Below are 24,656 nucleotides of genomic sequence, written 5' to 3' on the forward strand. Positions count from 1 at the left end.
TCTTTGGCTCTTGACTGGTGCTGCCTGCCATTTGGCTTGACATTAATTACATAAGCTAAGCGGTGCTTAATTATGTGCTCAACAATAGACCCCGAAAAGTGCTCAGAGACTCAAGACTCTAGACTCTACGCGACTCTACCTGACTCTCTCACATGATGTAATGCTGCCGGCACTATGCGAAAGTTTTTTCGCCTCTTGATGTACATGGAATGCCACAGAAGCCACAGATGCCACGCGGTACTTTAGCTAGATCGAGCAGTTGACAGAATGATAATGAAACCTATTTGCAGGCAATTTAATGATAACTAAATGATCCCTTAATGATCACTTAATGCTCAAAATTGTATTTTAGGTAGAGAATCTCTCTCTCTTTCAGTCTCTAGCAGTTGGCAAAACGACAATGAAAGGCATTTAATTGCTGATCAGTAACTGATCAACCACTGATCACTTAATGATCACTTCTTAAATTCCCCAAAATCACTTAATAATCGCCTACTGAACTATTACTGAATGATTACTGAATGATATCTAAATGATCACTCAGTGATCACTCAATGTTCTAACTTCCGCAGTTGCTGGCATTATATTATGGGTCGAAAATCTCACGCCCTCTCGTTTATAACTCAGGGTATTGCCATGTTCGACCTTTGTCTTTACCTTGAGTCTCTGGCAGTATTGTTTTTGGTGTTCACTTTCGATTCAGGCAAGAATAATGGCAACTATGAGACAGGTAAACAGCGTACAGAGGGAGAGACAGTCAAGACAGACTTCTTTGTCTCTGGCGACAGCTTCCTCAAACAAGCTTTGAACTTGGCTAAAAAGAGCTGGCATCTGGGAAGGTTTCTGTGGGGAATCTATTGCACAAGGTGCTGCATGTATGTGGCGACCACCTTGGGCATAAATTGTAATTATGCCTGCCACAGTGGCAAACAATAAATCTGCCGCGTATTTATCGTGCAACATGACAGAAGTGGGTCGACAAACCAAAAAGACTCAGGCTCAGGCTCAGGCTCAGCCTCAGTGCCAGCCCAAAGCCCAGTCCCAGAGATTTTTGTGCCTTTTTGTGTTCCTTTTTTTTGTTTACCATATTTACATGCAACAATAACGTAGCACACAGAGAGACGGACGGCAGTTGAAGCATTTTAAATGCAGTTATGACTAAATGCAAAAGTTATTTTGATGTTGGGGCGACAGTGGCAGCTACGCGTACTTCGCTGCTCTGGGGGAAAACATGAAAAGTTACTTAGAGTTTGCTGCAGCCTTTAATTAAAAGCGACAGGTTTTGCGAGACATTTTACTTTGATGCAGATACAAAAGGCAACACAGCCAGACACAGACACAGATGCAGATGCAGATACAGATACAAGAGCCGCACAGCTACAGATACGTTCCGTTGTTGTTTGCATTGGATGTGGCAGTCGTTGCAGTTGTTTCAGTTATTGTAATTACATATGGCAAATGTCCAGTGCCGCACCCATATCGAAGAGCCCCAAAGACCTCTGAAGACTGACCCACATTTCGAGTGGCAGCAGGCCGCAGCTTTGAAGATGCAAATGGAACCGCGTGCAACGCTCTGCATCCATCGCAGCGCTCTGCGATCGCAGCGTTGGCGCCAAATTTATGTAATCAAAACCAACCCAAACGGATGGAGATGCGATGCCATGGTGGCATTCAATGAAATTGCCAGCTTGGCTCTGGCTCTGGCTCTTCGATGATGTCAGCAGCGGCATCAGCGCTGGAGAGTGTGTCTCTGGCGGAGACAGCAACCCAAAACCTAGACAAAAAGGTTATCAATATCTCAAGATCTTTCTTGGCAAAAAGCTGGCAAATTTCACTCGTAATGCAATCGCACGCAATGTGCTCCCACTCCTGTTCCTGCTCCTTGGCCCAAGGGGAAGCCGTAGGAAAGATCATTTCCCATCTCTTTCATTTCTTTTAATTATAATTATAGATTTGTGCCTGGTGTCTGGTGTGTGTGTGTTGTGGCAACATAAATCATATTGACACTTGGACTTAATTAAAAAAAATATAATAAAAAACCCCACGAGTCGCGAGTTCTAAGCTCGAAATTGTTGTAGAAAAATCATAAATCAAAGGCAAGCCAATAAAATTCAATTTGTAATCAAAAGCGCGCTGCAACGCCCTTACGAAATGGCCAAAGAACGAGCTGCTTGGAACGTCTCTTCAATCAGCCACAAAATACCGCAAGAGGCAAGAGGGAGGGGGAGCAACATGTTTTCGGGGCGGTCATGGCTCTGACTTCTAAGAATGCAGCTGTGTCCCGTCTTGAGCCCATAAAAATGAATATGCCAAGCGGCTGTCAGAGAGCCGAGCCGGTGCCGATGCGGATCCGCTGCCAAGTGGCAGAGTGGCAGAGTGGCAGAGTGCCGCCTGGCTCCGGCTACTCAACGGCAACTCAGTCTAAGCCACAACAGCTCAGCCGAGTGTTTGGCCTTTTTGGAGTGACGTCTTGGGTTTGGCAGCGCGAGAAGTGAAGAACAAAGTCAGCGCCGATGTGCCCCATGGGCCTAGAGAGGGTCTGTCGCTCCGGTCCCCACCATCTTCACAACCAAATCGGAGCGTGAGAGCGCAAGAATACAGCAAAAACATAGACACTACTCGCCCGATTTGTATTACATTTTATTTAGGGGGTGTAAATGTTTGGAAGAGAGACAAAGGATAAATATTTAGAGCATGTTCTAGTGAAAAATCTCAAAAATAATAAAGAATCTTTCACTATAACTAACTTGGCAACGTCTCAGCCAGATTTCCCTTAGTTCCGTTCCCCACTCGAGAGTTTTTTGCGGCCTGTCACTTGTCCATCTCTAGCCGCTGTTCGGGCCACAGATCCATGACGATCCTACGCTCTGCACACTCCACACTACACGCTCTGTTCCATTTCATTTTGGTTGAATCCATTTGGCCGACGATGTTTGCGCCGTTAACCTTGGGGGCACAGCAGCAGCAGCAGCAGCAGCAGCGGCCAAAACAAGACAAAGAAAAATGGTAATGAAAAGAAATACCAGCAGAAGAAAGAGCAAAAGAAGACAGAGGAGCAGGATAAGCAGGCAAAAGCTACGAAAATCCAGTGCCAGCAAGTGATTGACTTCATAGCGATTTTCTTTTCTGTTTTCCACCCCCCCTCCTGGTGTGTGTCTCTTTTGTGGGTCAGGGTCAGGCGTTCAAATGTCAAAGCTAACCGCAAGATGCACATACACACATGCCACACGCTGCTGCAGCTCCACCCCAGCTCACCTCTTGGCTGGCACTGACTCCACCTCAGCCATGTAATTGCTTACGCACGCGACCGAAGCTGGAAGAGGCAGGGGATGTTCAGCATCCACTTTCTTTGCAATTTATTTGAGCTTGAGCTTATGTGTGTTTATCGCTTCTCGCTAATCTACACAACAGCGACTCCAGTGGCATCGGTGGCAGCCACCGGCAATCAGCAACGGTGACAGTTGGGGCTACTCCCACAGAAAACCAAAAAGAGTGCCCGAGTCCAGCCCAGCCCAGCCCAGGAAGCAGCAGCGGAGCCATGAAGTGGCTTCCCCCATGATTTATGGCTGCGTAATTTGCGTGCATTTTTGTGTGTGCGCATGCGTGGCGCCTGTAACACCCAACACACACAGCGCAAGCCCAGAGATTCGCTTGACAAATGAACAGCTGCCATGAGAGCAGGTTAACCCAAGGAAGCAGGAAATGCCTGTGCAGAAGAATTGAGGAATTTCTGAGGAGCCAAAGCAAGGGTTAATGGGCAAATACTTGGAATGGCAAGAACTACTTAGGGAAGCGTAGAAAAAGCCATGGCAGAATGTTTATTATGGGATGTTTAGTCAGCTAACTGAAGGAACTTATGTTTCACTTTCCCATTGCATGCCCTCAATGGGTTAAGAGTGCGAGTGCTGCCCAGCGGCTAAAGCAGAGCCAAAGTGTGTCATTTGCATTCTTGCGGGCTTTATCTTGAATTACACTCCACTGCACTCCTTCCCCTTGCGCAGACCCGACACTCGATAAGGCGACAATCAAGTTGGGTTCGAGACGAGTCGCTGAAGTTGGGGAGTCGCTGCTGCCGCTTCGACTGATTTATAATTTCATTGAACTATTACCAGAGCGACTGGCTGGCTGGCTGGCTGGCTGGCTGGCTGGCTGGCCAAATTGATTAACAATCAAAATAAATCAATACACAGCCTCGAAGCAAAGAAAATGTCAAAAATGTGCAACAAGCAAATTGCAATTGCAACACTTTCGCTGCACATTTTGCCTTTTTCACACTTGATTTACATTTTAAATTGAAAAGGCAGGAGGCCAAAAGTGGCCAAGAAACCGAACACCAACAAAACGGAGCGCTGAAAACCGAAATCCGAAAACTGAAGCCTGAAACGGGAGACCAACAGACGAAAATTTCCAGCCGCTAGGCATGAAAACTGCAAGACGAATTGGGCGACATTGTCAGCCTGTAGTTTTTTGAGATTGTTGCATGGATTTGGGGCAGACAGGCAGACAGGCAGACACAGACAGGCAGACGGACAGACGGACAGACACTACGAACGGATGCCCCCGGATGCCGGTGTATAGAGAGATCAATGGCAGACAGTGACGTTCCACGATGGCACAGGTGAAATGTCAGTTCCAGCACCAGTCGCGGTCTGAGCTCCCACTCCCCCAATACCATACGTAATTTAAGTCTTAATCGACCACGCCATAATGCTGCTAAGCTCCGTCTAATTGAAGTTTCACTTTTTTTTTTACCCCAAAGATCCACCACAACGGACAGGCCTCGGCAGACACTTTGACCTCTGTGGCAGATACATTAATTATCTGTAATGAACGTTTACACTTATTTATTGGCATTAAATCATCGTTTAACGCGTTTTGAGCATGCACTTTGGCGGTCTCCATGCCTCAAGCTGATGCCGCCTGGCGATCTCCCTGCGATCTGCTGTCCGTTGTCCGCTGTCCACTGTCCGTTGTCCACTGTCCATGAATGGCCTTCGTTTGCCTTGTCTCTGTCTTTCTCTTTGTGCATTGGATATGCATGTCAAGTGGCCGCAAATTACACTTGCGGAAGCTTCCGTTTCTTTATGGCAACTTCTAAGCGCAATTCAGAGCCGATAAGACAAAAGTTCATTGGCATTTTCGGTGTGCCAGCCCTGCCAGCCACTTTGGTAATGAGTTATGAGCCAATAGCCAAAGCCATTGAACATTGGTTCAATTATTATTGAATGGCCACTCACCTGCCTGCAAATCGATACTTACTTTGATTGTTCCTCCCAGCAGGGCTAGGTGTAAGGAAAACGGGGCGGCAGTTGTTGTATAATTAATGGGCATTTTGTTTGGATAAGAACGGGCATGTGGCAGAGCAGGAGGAATTGATTTTGTATGTGTGCCAAATCTGTTTATAGATTTGCTGTAGTTACAGTCTTTTGTTTACAGTTTCAGACATATTTTGAGGCAAATCGATACATTTTTGTGGCTTTAAATGTTTTTCTGGACATTTATTTGTTTGTATTTATTATTTGCTCACTTATTGGTTCATTTTTCTGTTCATGCATTCCAAGCGTAGCAGTTCTCTAGCCAGCAGTTGGGCATTGGCTTACCTTCCAGCGAAATTCCTCTGCTAAATATAGGAAATTCTCTTACCCAACAACAGCTGTCAAAAATTCTTTATACTCCTTTGCAGAGTTTGCGTAAATATTGCGGTTTGAGCCACCAAATGTTCCGCCAGATTTTCCACAATTCTCTGTGCTTGAAGAATTTTGTATCTGCTCAAATCAGTTGACAGACAGACAGACAGACTGCTGCTGCTGGCATATCTCTGAGGTTGTTTTTGGTATGTTTTATGTATGGGCTGAGAGCCCAAATCAAACTCTGTGCCTAAATGGTTAATTAAACGTATGGGTGGCATTGTCACAAGATTTGCCTCTGACGAAATGAGCGTTTTGAGATGCAATTTTCACAGCAGCTCCGGCTGTGGCTCTTTCTTTATTTTTGGCTGCTGCTAATTGCTGGCACTGGGATAGCCATAAATGCCAGTACGTACGCCTTAATACAGCTGTACATAAATATGTTTATGCGGCATGTGGCATGCGGCATGCCACCCCACACGAGTCGTCGTGGTGGTTGGGGGCCGTAACAGTGGTAAAAAGTCAAATGCTGCATGTTGAACACCCACAAAGCATAAATAAAAAGCAGCAATGGCCTGAACCTCGCCACCTGCAACAGCCTGCCCCTGCCCCTGCCCCTGCCCCTATCTGTGTGAGGTGAAAGTGTTTTTGTTGGCCCGCTGCAATTATATTGTAAATGATTTTATTATTTATTTGCTGAATTAAGTTTGAGCCTCGCAGCAATTCCGGAGTGCCCGTAATGTGTGTACGATGTCAAATATTCCATATAAATATTTATGTTTTAATTAAAAAGGCCACAAGGAAATTGCAAATTGCATAAATTTTCGTATTTAATTTGTAACGCAATCGGGGGGACGAATCCCCCGCGACTTTCTTTGGTCAGGGGTGGGAAATTGCATCACTTTTATAGGGTGCAATTTATGGCAAAGACATTAAGCCAAATTAAGTTGTATGTTAGTTATGCGAATTGTTTATGGCGCACACACGACCACAAGCGGACAGAGGGGAGTATTTGAATCTAAAGAGATTTTGCTAGGAAATGCTGCTGACTGTTGGGTTCAGTTTGAGCGATAATTCAACTGTGGGGCGAAAGGCGTGAAACTTTACTTAGCTTCGCTGCAAATGCATAATTATTTGTGGCATTCTTTCGCCTGTTCAGTCATGTTTAAGTGCCGCTAAGTCACTGCCTAATTCCACTCCTGCTTTGCCACTTTCAAACTCCTGTCTATGCCATGATGTAGCACTCTGCCAGCCATTGCTCTCCATAGTTGTTCACTTTGTGTGGCAGATCGTATATCACAGCAGCAGCAGCAGCAGCAGCAGCCAAGTTCATAATTCAGCCAATATTTATGACTGAGCAGCGGATTCTGTGACAATGCCGACCTTCAGACTGCTCGCTCCCTGTCTCTGCCAGCGATTTGCAATGATTTTTGGTGCAGCAGCAACTGGTTTTTCTTTTTGTACATTTTTATCATTTCATTATCATATGGCGAGGAGCATAAATGATGGCAGATGGGTAGCTGGAAGGCCCATGTACAATGTACAATTTTTGGACACAAACGAAAGTGAACTTTTTCTTAATGCTGAACCAAAGTGTAGCCGCTGAGAAGCTGAGAAACGAAACGAAACGTGTTGTGGTTGTGGTTGTGGTTGTGGTTGGCTGCCCGGTTGCTCATTTTGTTGCTTATTTATTATTTATTGTCGCTTTTTTTTTGGTGCTGTTGTGACTTAACATATGCTGCTGTCAGACAAAAAGGCAGCACACGCACCCAAACACATTATTAATAAATAATTTCACTTTTCATTTCACTCAAGACTCAGGCGCAAAGAATGCCGCAAAAACTTTCGTTGCGGGTGCAGGCTGCCAGCAAAAGAGCCAACGATGGATGCTGATGGTGTTCGAAAATCGATGGCAAAATGAATTGCTGCGACTCGGTCGCGCATGCGTATACGTAATTTTGTTGCTTGATTATCAACTGTTAATCACATGCAATTTTTCTCCTTGCCTTCAAGTTTGCCGCCCAAAAATGTGTGTATGTGGGCAGAGGAAAGATCAATCTGGCAGTGGCTGTGTCTCTGACTGTGGCAGCACCATGTTAATTGCTCCAGAAAATTGAGTTATTTTCAAGTATTTTGATTGCTGCCAGTTGACCTTTTTACTGCGCTCCACACCCACGAAAATGTCAGGCCTAGTTCGGGTTTGGTTTGGTTTGGTTTTGTTTTTGGCCAAGATCAATTCTGGCTGCTGGCGGCTGCTGTGTCGTGCCCCGTCGATGCTTATCGACAAACGGCATTCATATATAGACTCGAATTGCTGCCAAATAAAATTAAAATTGTAGATTTATATCAATCGAGAGAGACACACACCCTGCCTGTCCGTTTGCGCAGAACTTTGCACTTGGGAGTCACAATTATTGCGGGCTTGCAGACCGCAGATTAAGTTGTTTAGCTGCAGTTTAGCGTCCAGTTAGTGACTGCTGGAGTGTTCCTTTGCCCTGAAAGGGTATACAAAACGCCTGGGAAAATGAATCATTAAAGTCGCCAACGGGGGCGTCGCATGTAAATGTTGTTTTGTCGCCGGAAACGAGGCTTAAAATTTCATGGGAGCTGCTCCTTGCCGCTGGCAGATGCAACACCTGTGTGTGTGGAGAGAGAGAGAGAGAGACTTCAATAAAAATGTAATTACGCCCTCTAATGGCAACGCACCGCAAGACAGCATCTCGTGGGGCATGCCCCTGACACTCGCCTGCACCGAGACTGTGGCTGCAGCAACCATTAGTGGTGCCAGCTGCTGCTGCTTCTGCCTTGGCCTCCGTGTTGGTCAGTTGATTGATTACACATTCGCCGCGTGGGCCGCCGCTGCATGTCTGCAATGTCTGGCGTTAATGCTGATGTTGCCACGTTTGCTGCAGTGCCTGACAAGATCGTAATGATCGCACCACAGATCACAGACCACGATGCCTCGTGATGTCATCGCAAAAGGAAAAACAAACGATTATAAAATATGCAATTATCTCCCTTGGCCAACATGATTTATGCCACTAAAATGATTTTCTTTATGCAAAAATTGAACGAATCTATGCCGGGGGGGAAGGAGACTTTCCTTTTCTTGCAGCTTTTGCTTGGCACATTCTCGTAATTCTTGTAGTTTAGTAGCCTGGATTACCTCAGTGCTGAGGTGAGAGAGAGAGAAAATTTCGCTTTCTACGCCACACACAAAACGCTTTGACAGCGTGCGGCTGCGGCTGCGGCTGCGGCTGTTGCACGTTTGACCAAATTTGGTCACAGACTCCAGGCCGCAGTCTCAGTCTCAGTCTCTGTCTCTGTCTCTGTGTCCCCAGTTTTGTTGGACAACCGCTGTGGCCATGACGATCGGCGACCTCCTCCCGGCACGGCACGCTCTGGTAGCTTCTTGTCGCCGTATGTCATGCGCTTTATCTTGATGATGCTGAAAGTCATGAGCCAGGGCCTGGGCCTGCTCCTGCAGACTGCCTGATTTCGCTGTTTAACATAGTTCGAGAGGAGGCAACCACTGCTAGGGCACTTTCCACCGCGAAATACGGTAGCTGCCACCGTTCCACGTGGGTTGTGGGGGTCACTGCACCCCGAACGGTCTCTCGGTCTCTCGGTCTCTCTATGTGATTAAAACGCTAAAACGCAGACAATCATAAATATCAAATGGGCCATATTTTAGGGTCTCTCCACACAAACCAAACACTGAAAGAGGGAGCGAGGGAGAGAGAATGGTTTCACTTTTGTTGGGAGCGACACCTGGCGGCTGGTGGCGGCGCACCATGAGTCACTAAAGTGCAGAGCCCCAGTCCCAGTCACAGTCCCAGTTCCAGCCAGAGGAAAAAAAGTGCATCATAAATTATTTCCACTCTGGCGTTTGCCTCCGTCAACCTTCCTACGTTTGTTGTTGTCTTGCTTGTTTTTCCTTATATTTTCCCGTAGCATTTTCATTTGCTAAAGTAGTCACACGGTCAGCGGCCGGCGGACCACATTTGTCGCCGCGCTGCAGCGAAATCGAAATTGAAATTTGAAATTTAAAATCCTGGTTCCAGCCGCCTGCTCCTCCTCCTCCTACGCCTGCCCCTAGTCTGGTCACGAATGTCGGTCAAACGTGTTTTGTTTGCTATTTTACAACTTTAAATATGCCACACAATGGCCAAGCCTCACCTCCAGTTGGGCCGTTGGCTCCCAGCCGCCAGGCACATGCATGCCTCATTTTTCTGTGTGCATATTTCTCCGGGGATTATCACTCTGTCACAGCTCCCAGACTGCCAATCAGCCGCGATCTTTGCTCTTCTGTTTGCCAACTCCCATTACAATCCCCAAGTGGCAGTAGTCTAATTTTGGAAGTCTTATCAAAGCCCAAGAGGATTGCCATTAGTATACCTGAACGGGGGGCAGCTGGCTGCATCCTTTATCATGCTAAAAGGTACCTTTGATTGATGGCTGTTGAACTTGTGGCGCAATGGATTTGAGAGATGCAAATAAAAGGGTAATGGGCGTAAAGAAATTAACAAAATGTAGCTTTAGTTGTAGTTGAATAGCTCACTCTCCATTCATGTCTTAAAATATATAATTTGAAGAGTTGTTTTGGTGCTTGAATACCTTAAACAATTGGGCAACAACTCAGCAAAGTCAACTCTGCTTTAGCAACTATAAAATCTGCTTGAAATGTATAGAAATAATTCAATTTGAATAGCTATTTTCCAGCATAATTCTTAACCAAATTGAACAGCCTTTACTGCGCCTACCCGCTGCCTGTTTATCATATGTCTTTGCCTCATTTCAAAGTCAATTAAAAACCTTTGTCGCGTCTGTCTTCTTTGGACAATTTTCCCCTTCACCAATTACAGTGGTTTTTGCATGCAAAAACACCGAATATTAGCATTAAAGACAGCCTCGGGCATGGTACATTTTACTGTGATTCTGCTCCAATGGCTTGCCCTGGCGAGCGCCTAATCTGAACCCAGAAATCTTTGGGCAACAACTTCCTTCTGCCACATGTAAGAGTCAACTATTTAGCCCACTAACAAATTTCTCACATAATTCACAAAACGTCGGTCGGTCGGTCGATCGTTTGGTTGGTTGGCTGCTAATACGGAAGCCGTTTGGCAAAATTTCACTTCACTCGTCGGCTGATAAGTTTGCTCCAGTCGCGAAATTTTGCCGGCACTCAAATTTGAATTTCATGTCCCTTTTATCGGTGCGACTATCTTGGCCAGCTATTGGTCCACGGACTCGGGCTAGAAGCCCCGGCAGTTGTGTTTGAATTTTCTTTTAGCTGTTTGGGCATTTGGCGTTTGCTTCTCTGGCGCCTTATTGGGCGGCCCGGATTGATGTGCTTTGCTACCACAAAAACGTTGTAAAATATAGAAAATTATGCGCATCGGCTACTGGTTGCAGCTCTCTCTCTCTCTCTCTGCCTCCTGTTTGCCATCAAAAGCGGCGCCGCAGTTGGATTTTTGGCTGGCACTTAACACCTTTTTGACACACAGCCAAGCGACGTCAAATGCAAATGAAGATAAATCGCTGCCTCTGATCTTTTTAGCACCTTTTTGCATACATTCCGGCAATCGGTGGGGCGGCAGCAGCGACTTCTGCCCAAGCTCCGCTGACAGCCGACACAAACATGCAACATTTTGTCGCCAGTTTGGTTTGACTGCTTGCTGCGCTTGCTGCCACTGCCTCGAATGTGGCATGGTGGGTTTTTTGTTTGTTTGTTTGTGGGGGGATTATGAAGGATTTGAGGTGTTTGACAGCAGGATACCCTCAGTGAGAGTGCTGGAATAAGCAGAAAAGTGCAAGGAAAGTTAAGAACTTGTTAAGTATTAAGTCAGGTACAAAGAGGAGACAACAATTGCAGATATTTCAGCGTTTAAAACACTCCAAAAATGTGTAAAATATATTCCAAAATCTCAAGCATTCCCCAGATTGCTGGCCAAAACCCTTTGCTGACTCGTTGGATCTTAGCCCTTTCCCGAGCGTATCCAATCTTCGAGTTGCTGGCCTAAACTTTTGCTTTCTTCCATCGTTGTCAATAAGGTCAAGGGGGGGGAGCTTGCCACTGGTTGCAGCTTTGGCAAAACTCATACACCGCAGTGGCACATACGAGTATGAGGTGGGCACAATCAGAAAAATTATCAGTCGCTGCTGCGCCTGTCGTCATTGTTGTGGGTCTGGGTCCGTGCCTGTGCCTGGACGGATGAGGAAGTTGTGGAGCTGGTGGAGTCTGTGTTGCATTTGTTGCATGCCACCAACTATCGGCTGGCAAAACGGCAGGCAGGCAGGCAGGCAGGCAGGCAGCAGCAGACTATCGGCAGCCGCCAGTTTTGTTTTGTTTTGTTTTTTGTTTTTTGTTTCTTTATTTAAATTACGAAATGTTTTGTCAACAATTTGTCCAGTGATTTATTTGCCTTTGTGGAAGGAACGTATCCGGACAATAGCCAATGCTGTGGCTAATCGGAGTTGCAAGTTATCAGCGAAGGAGACTGGACTCGAGACTGGACTGGAGTGACAGGTGCATAAATTGCATTTAAAATCGAAAGTTGAGCCGCTGCCGTGGCTGGGCCCAGAATGAAAGTGAAGCGGCGTTCATCCATTAAATGTGTGCCACTCATTCACGTTGGTTGTTGGGTGGCATGCCACACTCGCAGTGCATTGCACTCGCAGCTGCTGTCCATCAGCAGAACTTTCGATTTCGATTTCGATTTCGATTGCGTAGTGCGTTCGTCAGAGAGAGAGAGAGACTTTCCATTGTGGCTCGTTTGTTGAACCGAACAGCAAACGGGGATGGCAAGACGAATGGCAGGGTCAGGGACTGCCACTGGCACTGGGACTGGGACTGGGACAACAAGCTGCTCGCTGGCTGCCTGCCACAGATCACACAAGAAACACATATTTTTGGCCTGCTGCTCGGATTCGGATTCGGATTGGGATTCGAAGTTTTTCTTTGTCCCCCCCCCCTTGAGTGACACACAATTGCGTTGAATTTTTTTGGTTTTTTCTGCGCATAGTTCCGTATTTGGTCAGAGATAATGATGTGAAATGCCGCTGTCCCCTGGCCCCCGCTACGACAAGCGACAGCTACGACTCAGCCACAGAGGCAATGGCCTGGCACGGTGACAGACAGCGCCACAACAAGGCAATCACCCACTCAAAATTGTTGCGGAAAAATTGTTGGCCATGCGAGGAGTCGCAGTCGGAGTTGGCCATTCGCATGCATGTAAATGAGTGAAAATGTTTCAACTTAATTCGGTTTTTGTGCGTTGCCAGGGTGACCAAGGGGGGAGGCGCTAGGGGTAGCATCTCCATGGAGAGAAATTCAACAAAAGTTTCATGGGAGAAATGACACTGAGGGGAAAAGTGGAGCAAACTGAGAGTTTAAAGTGGGGGAAGCTTAATATTTTATATTTATTTTAAAGCGAAGAATCTGGTAGCTCGAAAGCTGCGACTCTGCTTGGACATGGCAAAGAGAGGCAGAGAGCAAGCGAGAGAGTGGTAAAGCGCGCTCTCTGAGTGCATGGAAGACAGCACAAGACCCACCCTTAACTGCTAAGCCACGCTGGGAGAGGTATACAGAATGCAGTCACAGAACAACTGCTGCTGCTGTTCCAGCTATAAAAGAAAATCCAAAATCCAAATGCAGCAAAATGTTCTCTCAGTGTCTACGCCTGCGCCTGCCCCAGTGTAGTATTATGGACTGAGTCGTATTGCCATAGCAGTAACTGGGTTTCCAGTTGATATTTGTCAGTAGAGAAAACATTTGAGCCAGCCAACAAACAAAACTGAAATCGGTGTGAACGAACTGCTCTGATAATGGATGCTGATTCTGGCACCTCACTGGACCTGGACCTGGACCTGGGCGGCTCACCGCCCGCGGAGTCGGAGGGAGCTGCACACGAGAGCGTGCTGGAGACACCGCTGACGGCGAAGCCCACGAAGCCATATCTGAAGAAGTTCATAGAGCCGGACTCGGATGAGGAGCTGTTGGGTGATCTGCGGCAGTTGTACAATGTGCACGAGTCCTGGCGCACGCTCCTGTCGCTGCCCAGCTGCCAGAAGGTGATGGTTTCGTGAGTTGGAAACAAAAATCCAAAGGGGCAACTCAATCAGTCTCTTCCTGTTTGTCCAGTGAGAACGTGCAGAAGAGCATGCACATTGAGGTGGGTGTCAATGTGACGCAGGAGTTCCCCTGGAAGCAGGTGACGTACAAGGATCTGCGTGACATACTCTTCGAGGAGCTGGAGAATGTCATCGATCTGATGAAGCAGTTCAAGGGCTTCAATCCGGATAATTATGTGCTCATTGGCTTCTGTCCCATACTCACCGAAGCGGATGAAGATCCGCCCGAGGGCGATCCGTTCATCTTCTTTTCCAGCCCCAAGGATGCCAAAACGGCAATGGGCATCATCCAGAACATGGAGGCCTTTGAGCGCTGGCGCATGCAGCGGCGCCTGCGCAAGAAGCCCCGTCGCTGGGTCAGTCAGGGCACCGAGAACGAGATGACCATCCTGGTGGAGCACTTCAAGGACGAGCCCATCGATGTGGAGATCCAGAGCGTGTATCCCATACAGGAGCCCAAGCATTTGGCATTTGACTATCGCCTGGCAAGGGATGTGCGCGACGGTGTCATTGAGCTGCTGCCCAATGAGAATATCAAGTTTGATAATGTCACACGTCGAAGGATAACAGTCGCCGTGCAGTCTGCTCCGGCGCTTATACATCGCGAACAGCAAACGAATCCTACTTTCCCCTCCAATGCCTGGTCGCAGTATCTGTACGAGATTGATGATAGAGGCGAGTGCAGGTCGGGGTTCAGCTGTAGATCAACTAATTGGAGCTGTGTGTTCCACAGATTTGGAGCTGGACGACACCGATGTGGAGGAGGATGAGGCTGGCAAGCTGCCCAAGCCCACCAGCCCTGTGGGCGATGATCAGGAGGAGCTGCCCGTGAAGCCGCCACCCGAAATGTCTGACCAAATCAAGCTGCTGCTCAACACGCTCGACTTTAATCAGATTGATAGCTATCGGTGGGTGATAGGATAGAACCTTTGCCTAACCCAACCCTAACCTATAGTATTCCCTTTCCCCCAGCGATGATTACATGCTAATTGCCAACAAACAGGTCACCCAATACACCAATCAGTACCTGCAGGAATTCATTTGCTTTGCCAACATCTCGAAGAGCAACAAACGCTTTGTGGCCGGCTATGACTGGTATCCGAGGCTGTCCGGTTTGATTGCTGTCTCGTATGCATTCAGCACTCCGGCTACCATCGAATTGGCCACGAATAAAGTGGATTATGTGGAGCAGGCTGTACTCCAGCCGAATCCGGTGCTGCTGTGGAGCTTTGCGGATAATCTCAACTATAAGCTGGAGTTTAAGTCGCCCATCGAGACGACAGCGCTGTCATTTTGTCCCTTTAACTCGGATCTGCTGCTGGGTGGCTGCAAGAATGGGCAGATAATCGTCTGGGATCTGCAGGGACGCTGCGAGCGGCTGGACGAGGAGGAGTACCTCACAGCTGCCCAAGCCAAATATCGCACCATGATTGGGGAATTTCTCAGTTGGACCCTCGACCTGAACGAGGATGTGGAGATAGCACCAGCGACCATGTCACCGCTGGAGAACTCACCCAAGGGCGCCATCACGGGCATCTACTGGCTGGGCAAACAGTTCTATTTGAATCAGTTTGGCAAGGTGCACATCGATCCGGACACACGCAACCAGCACAAGTTCTTCATAACCTGCGCCTTTGATGGCACTGTCAGCTTCTGGAATCTGGAGCCCAGCTCCAACCGGGAAAAGGATAAAATGCGCAACCGCATGCTGCCCAAGGAGCTGACCCAAAGCGAATCGGCGCTCAAGGGGCAGATGTTGAAGCCCACCTACAATCTGTACTTCAATGAGCCACTCACGGGCATCATAGCGGACACTTCGGTGTTTTCCATACGCACTCCGTCGCCCAAGTTGATCATGGAGAACCCCGCCAATTATCCCACAACGCTGGTGTCCAAGGATCCGCCCACGCTGCGGCAGTCCATGATTCTGTCCACGTTCTACGGGCACATCAATCGCGTGGAGTGGCTGGGCATGTACTCGGACGCTGATCCCAAGGAGATTGTCAACAGTTCGGTCCAGTTTGCGATGGTGCACGATGGCCCGGTGGTTTGTATGCGCAAGAATCCCTTCTACCCGGAGTTGTTCGTCTCGATTGGACGCACGGTGTTGGCCCTGTGGAAGGAGGATTATCCCTATTCGGCTATATTCTGGCGGAAGCGACCGTGCGACCTTACAGCTGTGTCCTGGAGCGAAACACGTCCCGCTGTGCTCTACATAACCCGCATCGATGGGATACTGGAGGTGTGGGATATATTGGGTAAGCTGATCGCTGTCTGAGAGAAAGATTCTAAAGCGCAACCCTCCCCCAGCTCGCGACGATGACCCTTGTTTGCTTGAGATCCTCGGCGGTGGCATTATCACCGGCATCACCGAGCATCGACCCTCGTTGCCCTACAAGATTCTGGGCATTGGGGACTACAACAGCAGCATACGGATGGTGAAGCTGCCGCACAGCTACGATGTGCCCCTGGACAATGAGCTGCAGAAGCTGATGGATTACGTGCTGAAGGAGGAGCGTCGCAAGATTGGCATACAGGCATGGGAGCAAAAGTACAACGAACTCAACAAGGACATTATCGAGGCACAACATGAGGCCGAGGAGGATGTACGCAAGGAGATGGAGCGCATCGAGCGCGAGGAGCAGCTGAACAGTCGCAAGAAACAAGCGGAGGATGAAGAGGAGAAAACGTAAGTTTAGACAGCCAAATCAAAGCCAATTGAATCTCCGTTAACTCCCTGCCAGTGGCAGCAGCAAACCCACAGTCGGACTGGCCTACAACGAGCGCATGGCTGCGCGCTGGGACGAGCTGAATCTCAATCGCATGATGACCATCCTCATGTCGCGCAAGCAAATGGATCCCGAGAAGCTGGCACGCGAAACGGCGCTGCAGAAGGAGCAACTCAGCTACGAGGCAGCCAAAAAGGAGTCCCACGTGAAGCTGCTCTCCACGCTGGACAACGAAATCAACACCATCCGCTCGCGCATCCTGCCCGCCGAGGTGCACGACATGCAGCGCAGCGAAATGATTGAGGAGCGCGTCAAGCGCGAGTTGGCCATGGCCGATCCGTATGAGAAGGTGGCCGCTGATGCCTTTGAGAAATTGAAACAATTCAACGAATTCAAGCCCATTGATTACATTGAGTTCCTGGAGCGTGGCCGTAAGCGTCGCCAGCTGCTGGATCAGTCGCTGGGCGGCAACACGGATCGACTGCTGTGGTATCAGGAGAAGGTCAAGAACATGGAGCTGTACGAGTGCAACTTTGGCTATGAGTTTCTGTACAGCGTGCGACCAGAATCGGGACGTCCGAGTGATGCACCCGCAATGCCGGACACAGCACAGTCCAATACGGACACACAAACGAAGAGTAACAGATCGGAGGAGGCTTAGCGATCATTAAATGTTTTGCAAATAATCAAGTTTGGGTTCAACCGACCTTCATCGAAACCAACTGAAACCCTGAACTCTGTTTGCTACGCTTGTTTGGCTTTTTGTTTGTTTTTTCCCCCAAAAGTCTCGTTAAATTCGGGTGAGCACCTAGTGAACCCTGAAGCCCTCTGCTTCCGCTGCGGACTGGTGGCGTTTGTAGACTCGCAACAAATGAAGTCATCTGCAGGGCGTGCCGTGGGTTTAATGAACCTGCCTCCCCACCAATCATGTAACCCATCATCATCTGTTGCATTTCCCACGTATCACAAGCAGACAGGCGGACAGACGGACAGACGGACAGGCAGACGGACACATGTGTAAGTGGAGCCCGGCTAAAGCGCTGATCGGCTTGGGTTTGGGTTGGTCTGCGGGCAAGCAGATAATCATATACATTTCGGAAGCAAATGTATCTGAACTTTACCATAATTTTCGAGTGCAGCCAGCAAACTTGTTGCATCATCCAACGGTTCGCGACTGTGTCTGTGGCAAGGGGACCACCTGTTGTCCTTAAAGCGATAAGTATTAAGTGATTTCTGTGCAGACTCTCGCTCGCTCTCTCTCTCTTCCTTTCATTTATGTATTATTACAAATTTCATGCACACCACGAACTTGCCGCGCATTGCGTGCGTCTGCAACTGTGGCAAGGTGCATTTACATAACAATTGGCCTTTGAATTCAAATTGGCAGGCAGGCAGGCAGGCAGGCAGGCAGTCGGACTGCAGGCGGAGACTGCATCAAAATCTGTTTACCGCCATTTACAATTATTTACGATCCTATGCAAATCGCTGCATTTCGTTGCACGCCGCGCCCCAGCCACAGCCCCACCGTGACGCTGCATAAGCAGTGCCGCGGCCGGTGTGCGCCCAGAAATTAACCACACAGCACCACCAAACACCAAACACCAAACACCACTCATATGTATATCGATTATTCACGCCCATTGTGAGTGGCGCACAATGGGGCCGCAGCGATCCAAAAGTGCACTTCGCATTGCAGGTGCCACAATTAGTTGGCTGCACGAGTTTGGTGCTGAGTTTACACTAGGATACTGCGGGCAGTCTCAGAATAAATGGGGCTTTCTGGGCCATAGAGTTTAGTGTCTTTGAAGCTTGAGGAAACAAGATCAAAAAATTCCTGCACAATAAAATTCATTTTAATAATTTAATAAACTTTAATTAGCTTTGATTTTTGGTACAAAATAAATGCCTTAAGACACCCAGAAATGAATACAATAATAAGTAAGATATTAAGTAGATAAATTAGGAATGGAAATGGGAATGGACTAAAGTGCAACAGAGAGTAGATGTGGAACGTTGTAGCCAAAGTCAGGAGAAACATTCCTTAACTTACATTTTGTGGGTAATGTCATGGACTTTAAAAGGACATGGAACATTCCTCTACAATCTTAAACTAAAAAACTTTTTATAATTTGTATAAATAACATTAATTACAAACATTTTGTAATATTTTATACAACAAATTTCATTTAAATACGTCTAAAGGCAAGTCCATTAAAAAGTGGAATCTAAAAGTGCATTCCATGGATAATTAAGAATCCTAACTGAACGGACTCTTCCGTCTCTTCCAAATATATACTGAAATTATGAGTAGTCCAAGAACTGCCATAATTTCCTCTGTGTAGCCAAAGGTGAGATAATTATGGTCGAAATAATGCTTGAGCTTAGGCATAAGGTTGGTTTGTCTTTGGATTTGGGGGTTTGGCACATTACAAATTTTGTTGGCACGGCTAATTTGGCAAGGGCTGAACAATAGATCATTAGGTGGTGTGGCATGCAACCAGAGGTGTGACACATGCTACTGTGGCACATAAAACAAAAAACATTAAAAGAAACGTAAACAAATTTAAAAATGGAAAACGGGAAAAACTACTAGTTGTAGGCCTCCAGGCGTAGCAGCAGCTGCTGGCAGGCTCGGCGCTCATCCTCTTTGGTGCTGCTGGTGGAGTTGGCGAGCTCCCGCACCAGTTCTAGGATGCTCTGCAGGAAGCTGCCAAACTCAGTCTCGTACTCGGAGACGGCCTCATCGAAGTCCTTCTCGTCACAGAGCGGAGTCTCCGCGAAGCCGCAGAAGTTGAGGCACACCTGGCCGAGCGTGGAGAGGGAGCGCACAAAGGCAATGGCGCCCGAGAGCAGGCCCAGGCGCAGGCACTCCTCCAGGGTGATGGTGAGACGCTCGAGCAGCTCGTCAATGTGCTGGCCATTGTCGGCCAAAAAGGTGAGCATCTGCCAGCGCGGCTCCGCAATGTCCTGAGTGATGTGCTGCTCCAGGTTGGTCATGCTGTCCAGCATGCGTTGGCGCAGCGCAGTGGAGCGAACGTTCTGCGAGCTGAAGCTGGCGGCCTCGGACGGGGCTTGCCACAGCGCTGTCAACTGGCGCTGTACGTAGCGCAGAAATAGGATGACACGTTGCAGCAGCTGCAACTTCTGCAACGGCTCGGAGTGTAGCACGAGGCTGAGCGGCCACTTGGTCTCGTAGCGCAGGGCAAATGCCTCGTAGCCGGAGAGAGTTAGGTCCTCGAGAGGCTCCTCTCCCTCTTCGCTGGTGTTGCTGCCCTCCTTACTGTCGTCTTCTCCATGCTCGTGAGTCAACAGCTTCTGCAGCTGGGTGGCCACATCGCAGTCCTTAAGCTGACAGCGCAGCAGCTCCTTGAAGGGATCGTCGATAGTCAGCAGCGTTTCCGTGAGCAAGCCCTGCAGCATCTCCGGTATCATGCGGTCCACATTGTTCTGCCAATGCTTCTGGCAGTTGGCCAGCAATGCCTCAGCGAATTCCTCCTGCTGCAGCAGGAAGTAGCTGTGCAGATTGGCCAGATGCTGCTTCAGGTGGTGCTCCGTTTTCAACACCTCCAGCAGCTTCTCTCCCGGCAACGCATAGCTGCTCCGAATTATATCCACATGGCCCTGATCCTTGGGATTGTATTTGATTGGAGCCTGCATGAGGGTCAGCTTCACGTTGCACTGCCGCAGGATGTTGAGGTACTTGCCGGCATGGAATATCTCCGCTGCCAGGGGGTTGAGGAAGTCCGGCAGACGCTCCGGCAGCAGGGTGTATCGATTTTCCCAGTAGGCGTGGCAGCACTGCTCCGGGGCCAGGAGGGTGCTGCTCATGGAATTGGAACGCTCCGAATCCTCGACAAAGAACTCGCGCTGTGTGTCATAGATGATGCCCTTCTGTGTCCACAGTTGCACAATCTTCATGTAGACGCTGCTGACGGTCTCCAGGACCTGTGCCGCAAGCGCATTCAGCTCCAGATCGCTTGGCTTCAGCTGCCGATAGATCTCATCCAAATGGTTGAGAATCTGAGCGCTGGACTTCTTGCCGCGTGCAACGAGGCCCATAGAGGAGAACACCTTCAGGGTGGCGATCCAGGGACGCACCTGCCGCACCAGATCCCTCAGGGAGAGCTTCCGCCCCTGCATTTCCGTCTCCAACTTGGACAGCAGGTCGTAGTACAGCTGCATTTGGTCAGTCAAGGCGGCGGCGAGGGACAGACTGGTGCGTCCGCACCTAGGCGTCATGTTGGTGGTCTCAATGTAGCTCTGCACACAGATGTAGTAGCCGATCAGGACCAGCGAGTCGTTGGCCAGCGCTCGGAAGGTACTGTTGAAGCCCTCATCGATTCTAAAGCGCACATAGGCCAGGCCCGATTGCAGCATCGTTGCGATCTGTTCCACGTTGGCGTCCGGCTTAATGTGCGACGAGGGTACGCCCGAGAAGGCGTAAATAAGATTGCGCACCAGCAGCTGCTCCTGTCTAGGCAGTGACAGCATGGCAATCTCCTCTGTAGGCATGAAATAGCCGCCCACACTCTGTAAGCTCCACGACTGCGACTTGGGAATGCTCTTCACTTCATGGATCATGCGCGTTTGCTTCTCCAGCTCCTTTTTGCTTAGGACCAAGCGTACGGTCTCCTCAATACTCTTATTCAGATCAACAGAATCCATTATTAAATTTAAAACAGTTATCGTCCATCAATTTTTTAAATAAATTATGCCTTGGCTGGCATGAAACGTTAACTGAAAGTGTTAAAACTGAGTTGTGATTATAAAAATGAAGAATGACATTTATAGAAATGCTATACACATAGACATATACTAAATATAGGGTATTAGTATAGAGACAACGATTCAAGAAAGAAATACGGAAACTACGCAGCAAGAGTCCCGTTTGTTATTCCTTTTGGCATTTGCTGAGAGCGAGAGTGCGAGAGTTCCTCCATTTTTGTTGCTGCTCCTGAGAGAAGAATAGAAAAGCAATTGCGAGAGTGTATATGTGTGTATTGCGTGTGAAGTGCAAATATCGTAAGAAGGAACAAAAAGCAGAGCGACAAAGAAACGGAAAATCAAAACGAAAACAGGCAGTCCATCTCTGTCTTACTCCCATTCAAAATTTCCTGAAACCATCTCTGAAGCATAAATATAATTAGCACAATTCCAAATGGTCTCAACTTACTCTGTTGGTAATGGCACTGATTCTCATTCATTGTTCCTACTGCTTCGGATTACCTGCTGCAAATTTCTTATTTGCCCAGCCAGCCGTACCAAGCAGAAGGGTTGTCTAACGTGCCTTTGTTTTCCATGAATGAGCATCAAAATTCATGTGGATCCCACCGTACTGATCGGCGACATCTGCTTCGCAGGTGGCACAAATTAATATGATATGCGGCCTGTGGATCAGACGAGCAGCTAGCTGTCCATCAAAGGGAGAAATATGTATGTTGCTGAGCGATCGTGCTGAGAATATTCCATCAATTTCTCTGCAATGAGAAAAAGCTCCCAATTGCAAACAGCAACAACTTTCTCTCTTTTTCTCGGCCTGTATCATGGGAGAACATTCGAAAATGTCGTATAGGCAATATGATCCCATATGAGAGCACTCTGTATACCCTTTGCAGGAATATTTTGACTATTATCAGATGTTTGTGTTAGTGGAACGTGGTGTAAAGGTATTGAAGCGCTTAGTGGATTTATTTTCATCGAAAAGTCTTATTGTCCCTATACCGTCAGCAACTAGAATCCCACAGAATCGCATTCCTAAATCCTTAAACTTCCATATAAATGTTCTATCCACATAGAAGGGTATCAAAGGCTCGACTCCCGAAGATAAGCTTCCTCTCTCTCTTTATTTATGGCTTTTTGTCGCGTGAGCTGTACTTGTCGTGTTTGCCACTGTTTTTGCTGTCGCTCTCCTACTGTTCAGATATGTACGCTGCCGCTTCTCTCTCGATTTTTCGTTGTTCTCATTCTAAACAATGCAAATGCTGCCTTAGCGTCTGCAGCTGCAGCGGCGCCGTCGTCGGCAGCAGAAACATTAGCATAAATAAATAAATAACCGTAATACAGCAGTAGCCGGAGCAGCAACGAAAGAAGCAACAAATTGTATTGCTCGAGCGAGCGAGCGAGTAAATAACAACGCTGACAGGCAGCAACACCATTACCAACAACAACGGCAATAATCCGCCGTAGGCTTTTGTCTCTGCTTCTGTTTCTGTCTTTGTCTCCTCTCCTTCTTCTATTGAAAAAGCAAGAGCATTTGCTTTGAAGTAAAATAACGGCGCTTGCACTTGCTCTTCTTCGTATGGAATCGTCCGGCAACGCCCACCGCACATGAATATTCAAAGCACAGTGGGATTAAATATGGTAAGAGTGGAATGTATTAATGCTATATCTTGTGCGGATGTATTTATATTTAAGTTTGCATAGCGTAGTACATATGTTGGTACGTATATTTGTATGTAATATTTGGGATATGCATATACATGATTGATCTTTCCAATTTGGATTGTGGAAACTACCGATGGTACCACCGATGGGACTTAAGTTTGGGTCATATCTCACAAATTGCTTGCTTTATATTCTTTATTTAATTTATATATCCTCTTTCTTACTTTCAGCAACCACTGTGCCTTCGCCAGGCATTTCCTACACATTACTGTACGCGTACCAACACCACCTTCGCCTTCACCGGCTGTTGCTTTTGCTATAGTTTTCTGCCTCTGCTGCTGGTAGATGCCGTTACTGTTTGGCTGCCGACAGTCAAATTTAGTGCACAGATAGGCTAGACTTTTTGGGCAGAGACGTTTGCAGCGGCAGCAGTCAGTTTATTTGAAAGAGGGGGCTCGGTGAACACGAGGGCCGGGCCGGCGTTAAAGTGCGCGATGTGCTTAGACTGCAAAAAAACCCCGTTTAAGCTTCGATTTTTCAGTTTCGGTTTTTTGTGCGGTTTATTGCATTATTTATGTAGTTTTCGCAGTCAACCACACGCACGCCAGCAAATTATGTGTAAACAAAACGATCAGGCGACAGAAAATAAATCGAAGCGGTAACCAAGCCGATGGATTTCATACCCTTGTGAAGGTATGGTACGTACATATGACAGATATAAAACGCTTTTTATTTCTTTCCTTAAAATAATATTTAAACCATGAGCATTTGTATGAATGTACTTATGTTCATATGTGTGTTAAGCTGCTTCTATCGCCTTTTTCCAACCTCTTCGTTTAACCATAGAAACTCATGGTAGGGTATCTATTGAGTATCATTAGGTGACAATCGCAAGTGCAACTCTCAGTCTCAGTTTGAGTCTCAGTGCCGGCCTCTATGTGAGCCTCTCTCTCTCTCTTTCTGTTTCTCCCGTGTTACTAACACCGCTGTCACCGTCGTCGCCTTCGCAGTGCCAGCAGCGGCAAATGCGGCCGCATTCTCATTCAAACAACAAACGCAAACGCAACAGAAGAAACAACGAGTCCGTCCGCGTACCGGCAGCAGGGAACACACACACGCCTCCCTTTGCCCCCCTAGCTAACCGAAAGTCGATTCAGTGAAAAGTGAAATTTCGTTGTAAATATTCTGCCTGAAGATTTCCAGCAGAACTTCTGTTAATTCCCCGCGATAATAGAAGTGTTATGTTAGTTGCCTGCCGCGGTGCCCCCGCCCGCCATTCGGTTGTTTAGTGTTTTCGTTCGTTTAATGTTCGAAGAGCTGCCCACGCGCCAGCAGGTCGGAGTTTGGCTCCATCGCCTCCTGCTGTTCGTCCTCCACGTCTGGCAGCACTGCAGCATGTCCTTTGCCCGCCGTCGCCAGGGGGCGCTCAAGTGGATTAAAAAGCGCCTGGCGCGTCGCCGCAGCCGTGTGAGTATTACGGTGAACCAATTTGTTGTCCCAAGTGGGTCACGTCATCCCCATATTCTAGTGGATTTTGGGTAACATTTTTAACAGGAATTCAATTAAAAATCATTCAGTGTTCCAGTGTCTGCCGGCAAATTCAATTAAAGACAATCATTTCAGTGGCTTTTGCCGCAATTCTTGGCTAATTTAGTAGTTCCTGGTAATCGAGGGCGCCGCCAGAAGGGTTAGAAAACTTTTGCATTTGCGTGACTCGCGATAATTTCTCCATCAGACGCCAAAAGTCAGCCCCAAAGGTAGTCTGAGGCTTTGTTCCGTTTCC

General features: G+C 47.8%; 3 protein-coding genes across 4 annotated transcripts in view; 2 read left to right on the forward strand and 1 right to left on the reverse strand.

Annotated features, from left to right (window-relative positions):
- Positions 1-24,656, forward strand: part of LOC117579851 (pleckstrin homology domain-containing family G member 4B) — an 85,496-nt gene that overhangs the window by 15,351 nt on the left and 45,489 nt on the right. The window contains exon 2 of one of the 2 annotated variants that reach the window (XM_034265953.1): positions 23,104-23,571. In XM_034265953.1, coding sequence (XP_034121844.1) covers positions 23,569-23,571 — 3 coding nt within the window. In that variant the 5' untranslated portion in view covers positions 23,104-23,568. Of the gene's footprint in view, positions 1-23,103; positions 23,572-23,926; positions 24,341-24,656 lie in introns of those variants that run through there. The other variant, XM_034265949.1, reaches the window with a different exon arrangement.
- On the forward strand, positions 13,401-17,165 carry LOC117579852 (WD repeat-containing protein 63). Its single transcript, XM_034265958.1, has 6 exons — positions 13,401-13,711; positions 13,771-14,435; positions 14,494-14,668; positions 14,733-16,018; positions 16,071-16,449; positions 16,505-17,165. Exons 1-6 carry the CDS (start codon positions 13,455-13,457, stop codon positions 17,148-17,150), a joined length of 3,408 nt encoding a protein of 1,135 aa, XP_034121849.1. The 5' UTR covers positions 13,401-13,454; the 3' UTR covers positions 17,151-17,165.
- LOC117579855 (gamma-tubulin complex component 2 homolog) lies at positions 18,899-21,221 on the reverse strand. The gene has a single exon (XM_034265966.1). The coding sequence runs from the start codon at positions 21,152-21,154 to the stop codon at positions 19,079-19,081; it is 2,076 nt and encodes a 691-aa protein (XP_034121857.1). The 5' UTR covers positions 21,155-21,221; the 3' UTR covers positions 18,899-19,078.

The sequence above is a fragment of the Drosophila guanche genome, unplaced genomic scaffold, assembly GCF_900245975.1.
Source record: "Drosophila guanche unplaced genomic scaffold, DGUA_6, whole genome shotgun sequence".
NCBI classification, from domain to species: Eukaryota; Metazoa; Arthropoda; class Insecta; order Diptera; family Drosophilidae; genus Drosophila; species Drosophila guanche.

Bases quoted from the DNA above. Each gene is read 5' to 3' on its own strand.
- LOC117579852 (XM_034265958.1), top strand. From the start codon at position 13,455: ATGGATGCTGATTCTGGCACCTCACTGGACCTGGACCTGGACCTGGGC. The intron at 13,712-13,770 runs GTGAGTTGGAAA...CTGTTTGTCCAG, and splicing joins TGCCAGAAGGTGATGGTTTC to TGAGAACGTGCAGAAGAGCA. The intron at 16,019-16,070 runs GTAAGCTGATCG...ACCCTCCCCCAG, and splicing joins GGAGGTGTGGGATATATTGG to CTCGCGACGATGACCCTTGT.
- LOC117579855 (XM_034265966.1), bottom strand. From the start codon at position 21,154: ATGGATTCTGTTGATCTGAATAAGAGTATTGAGGAGACCGTACGCTTG.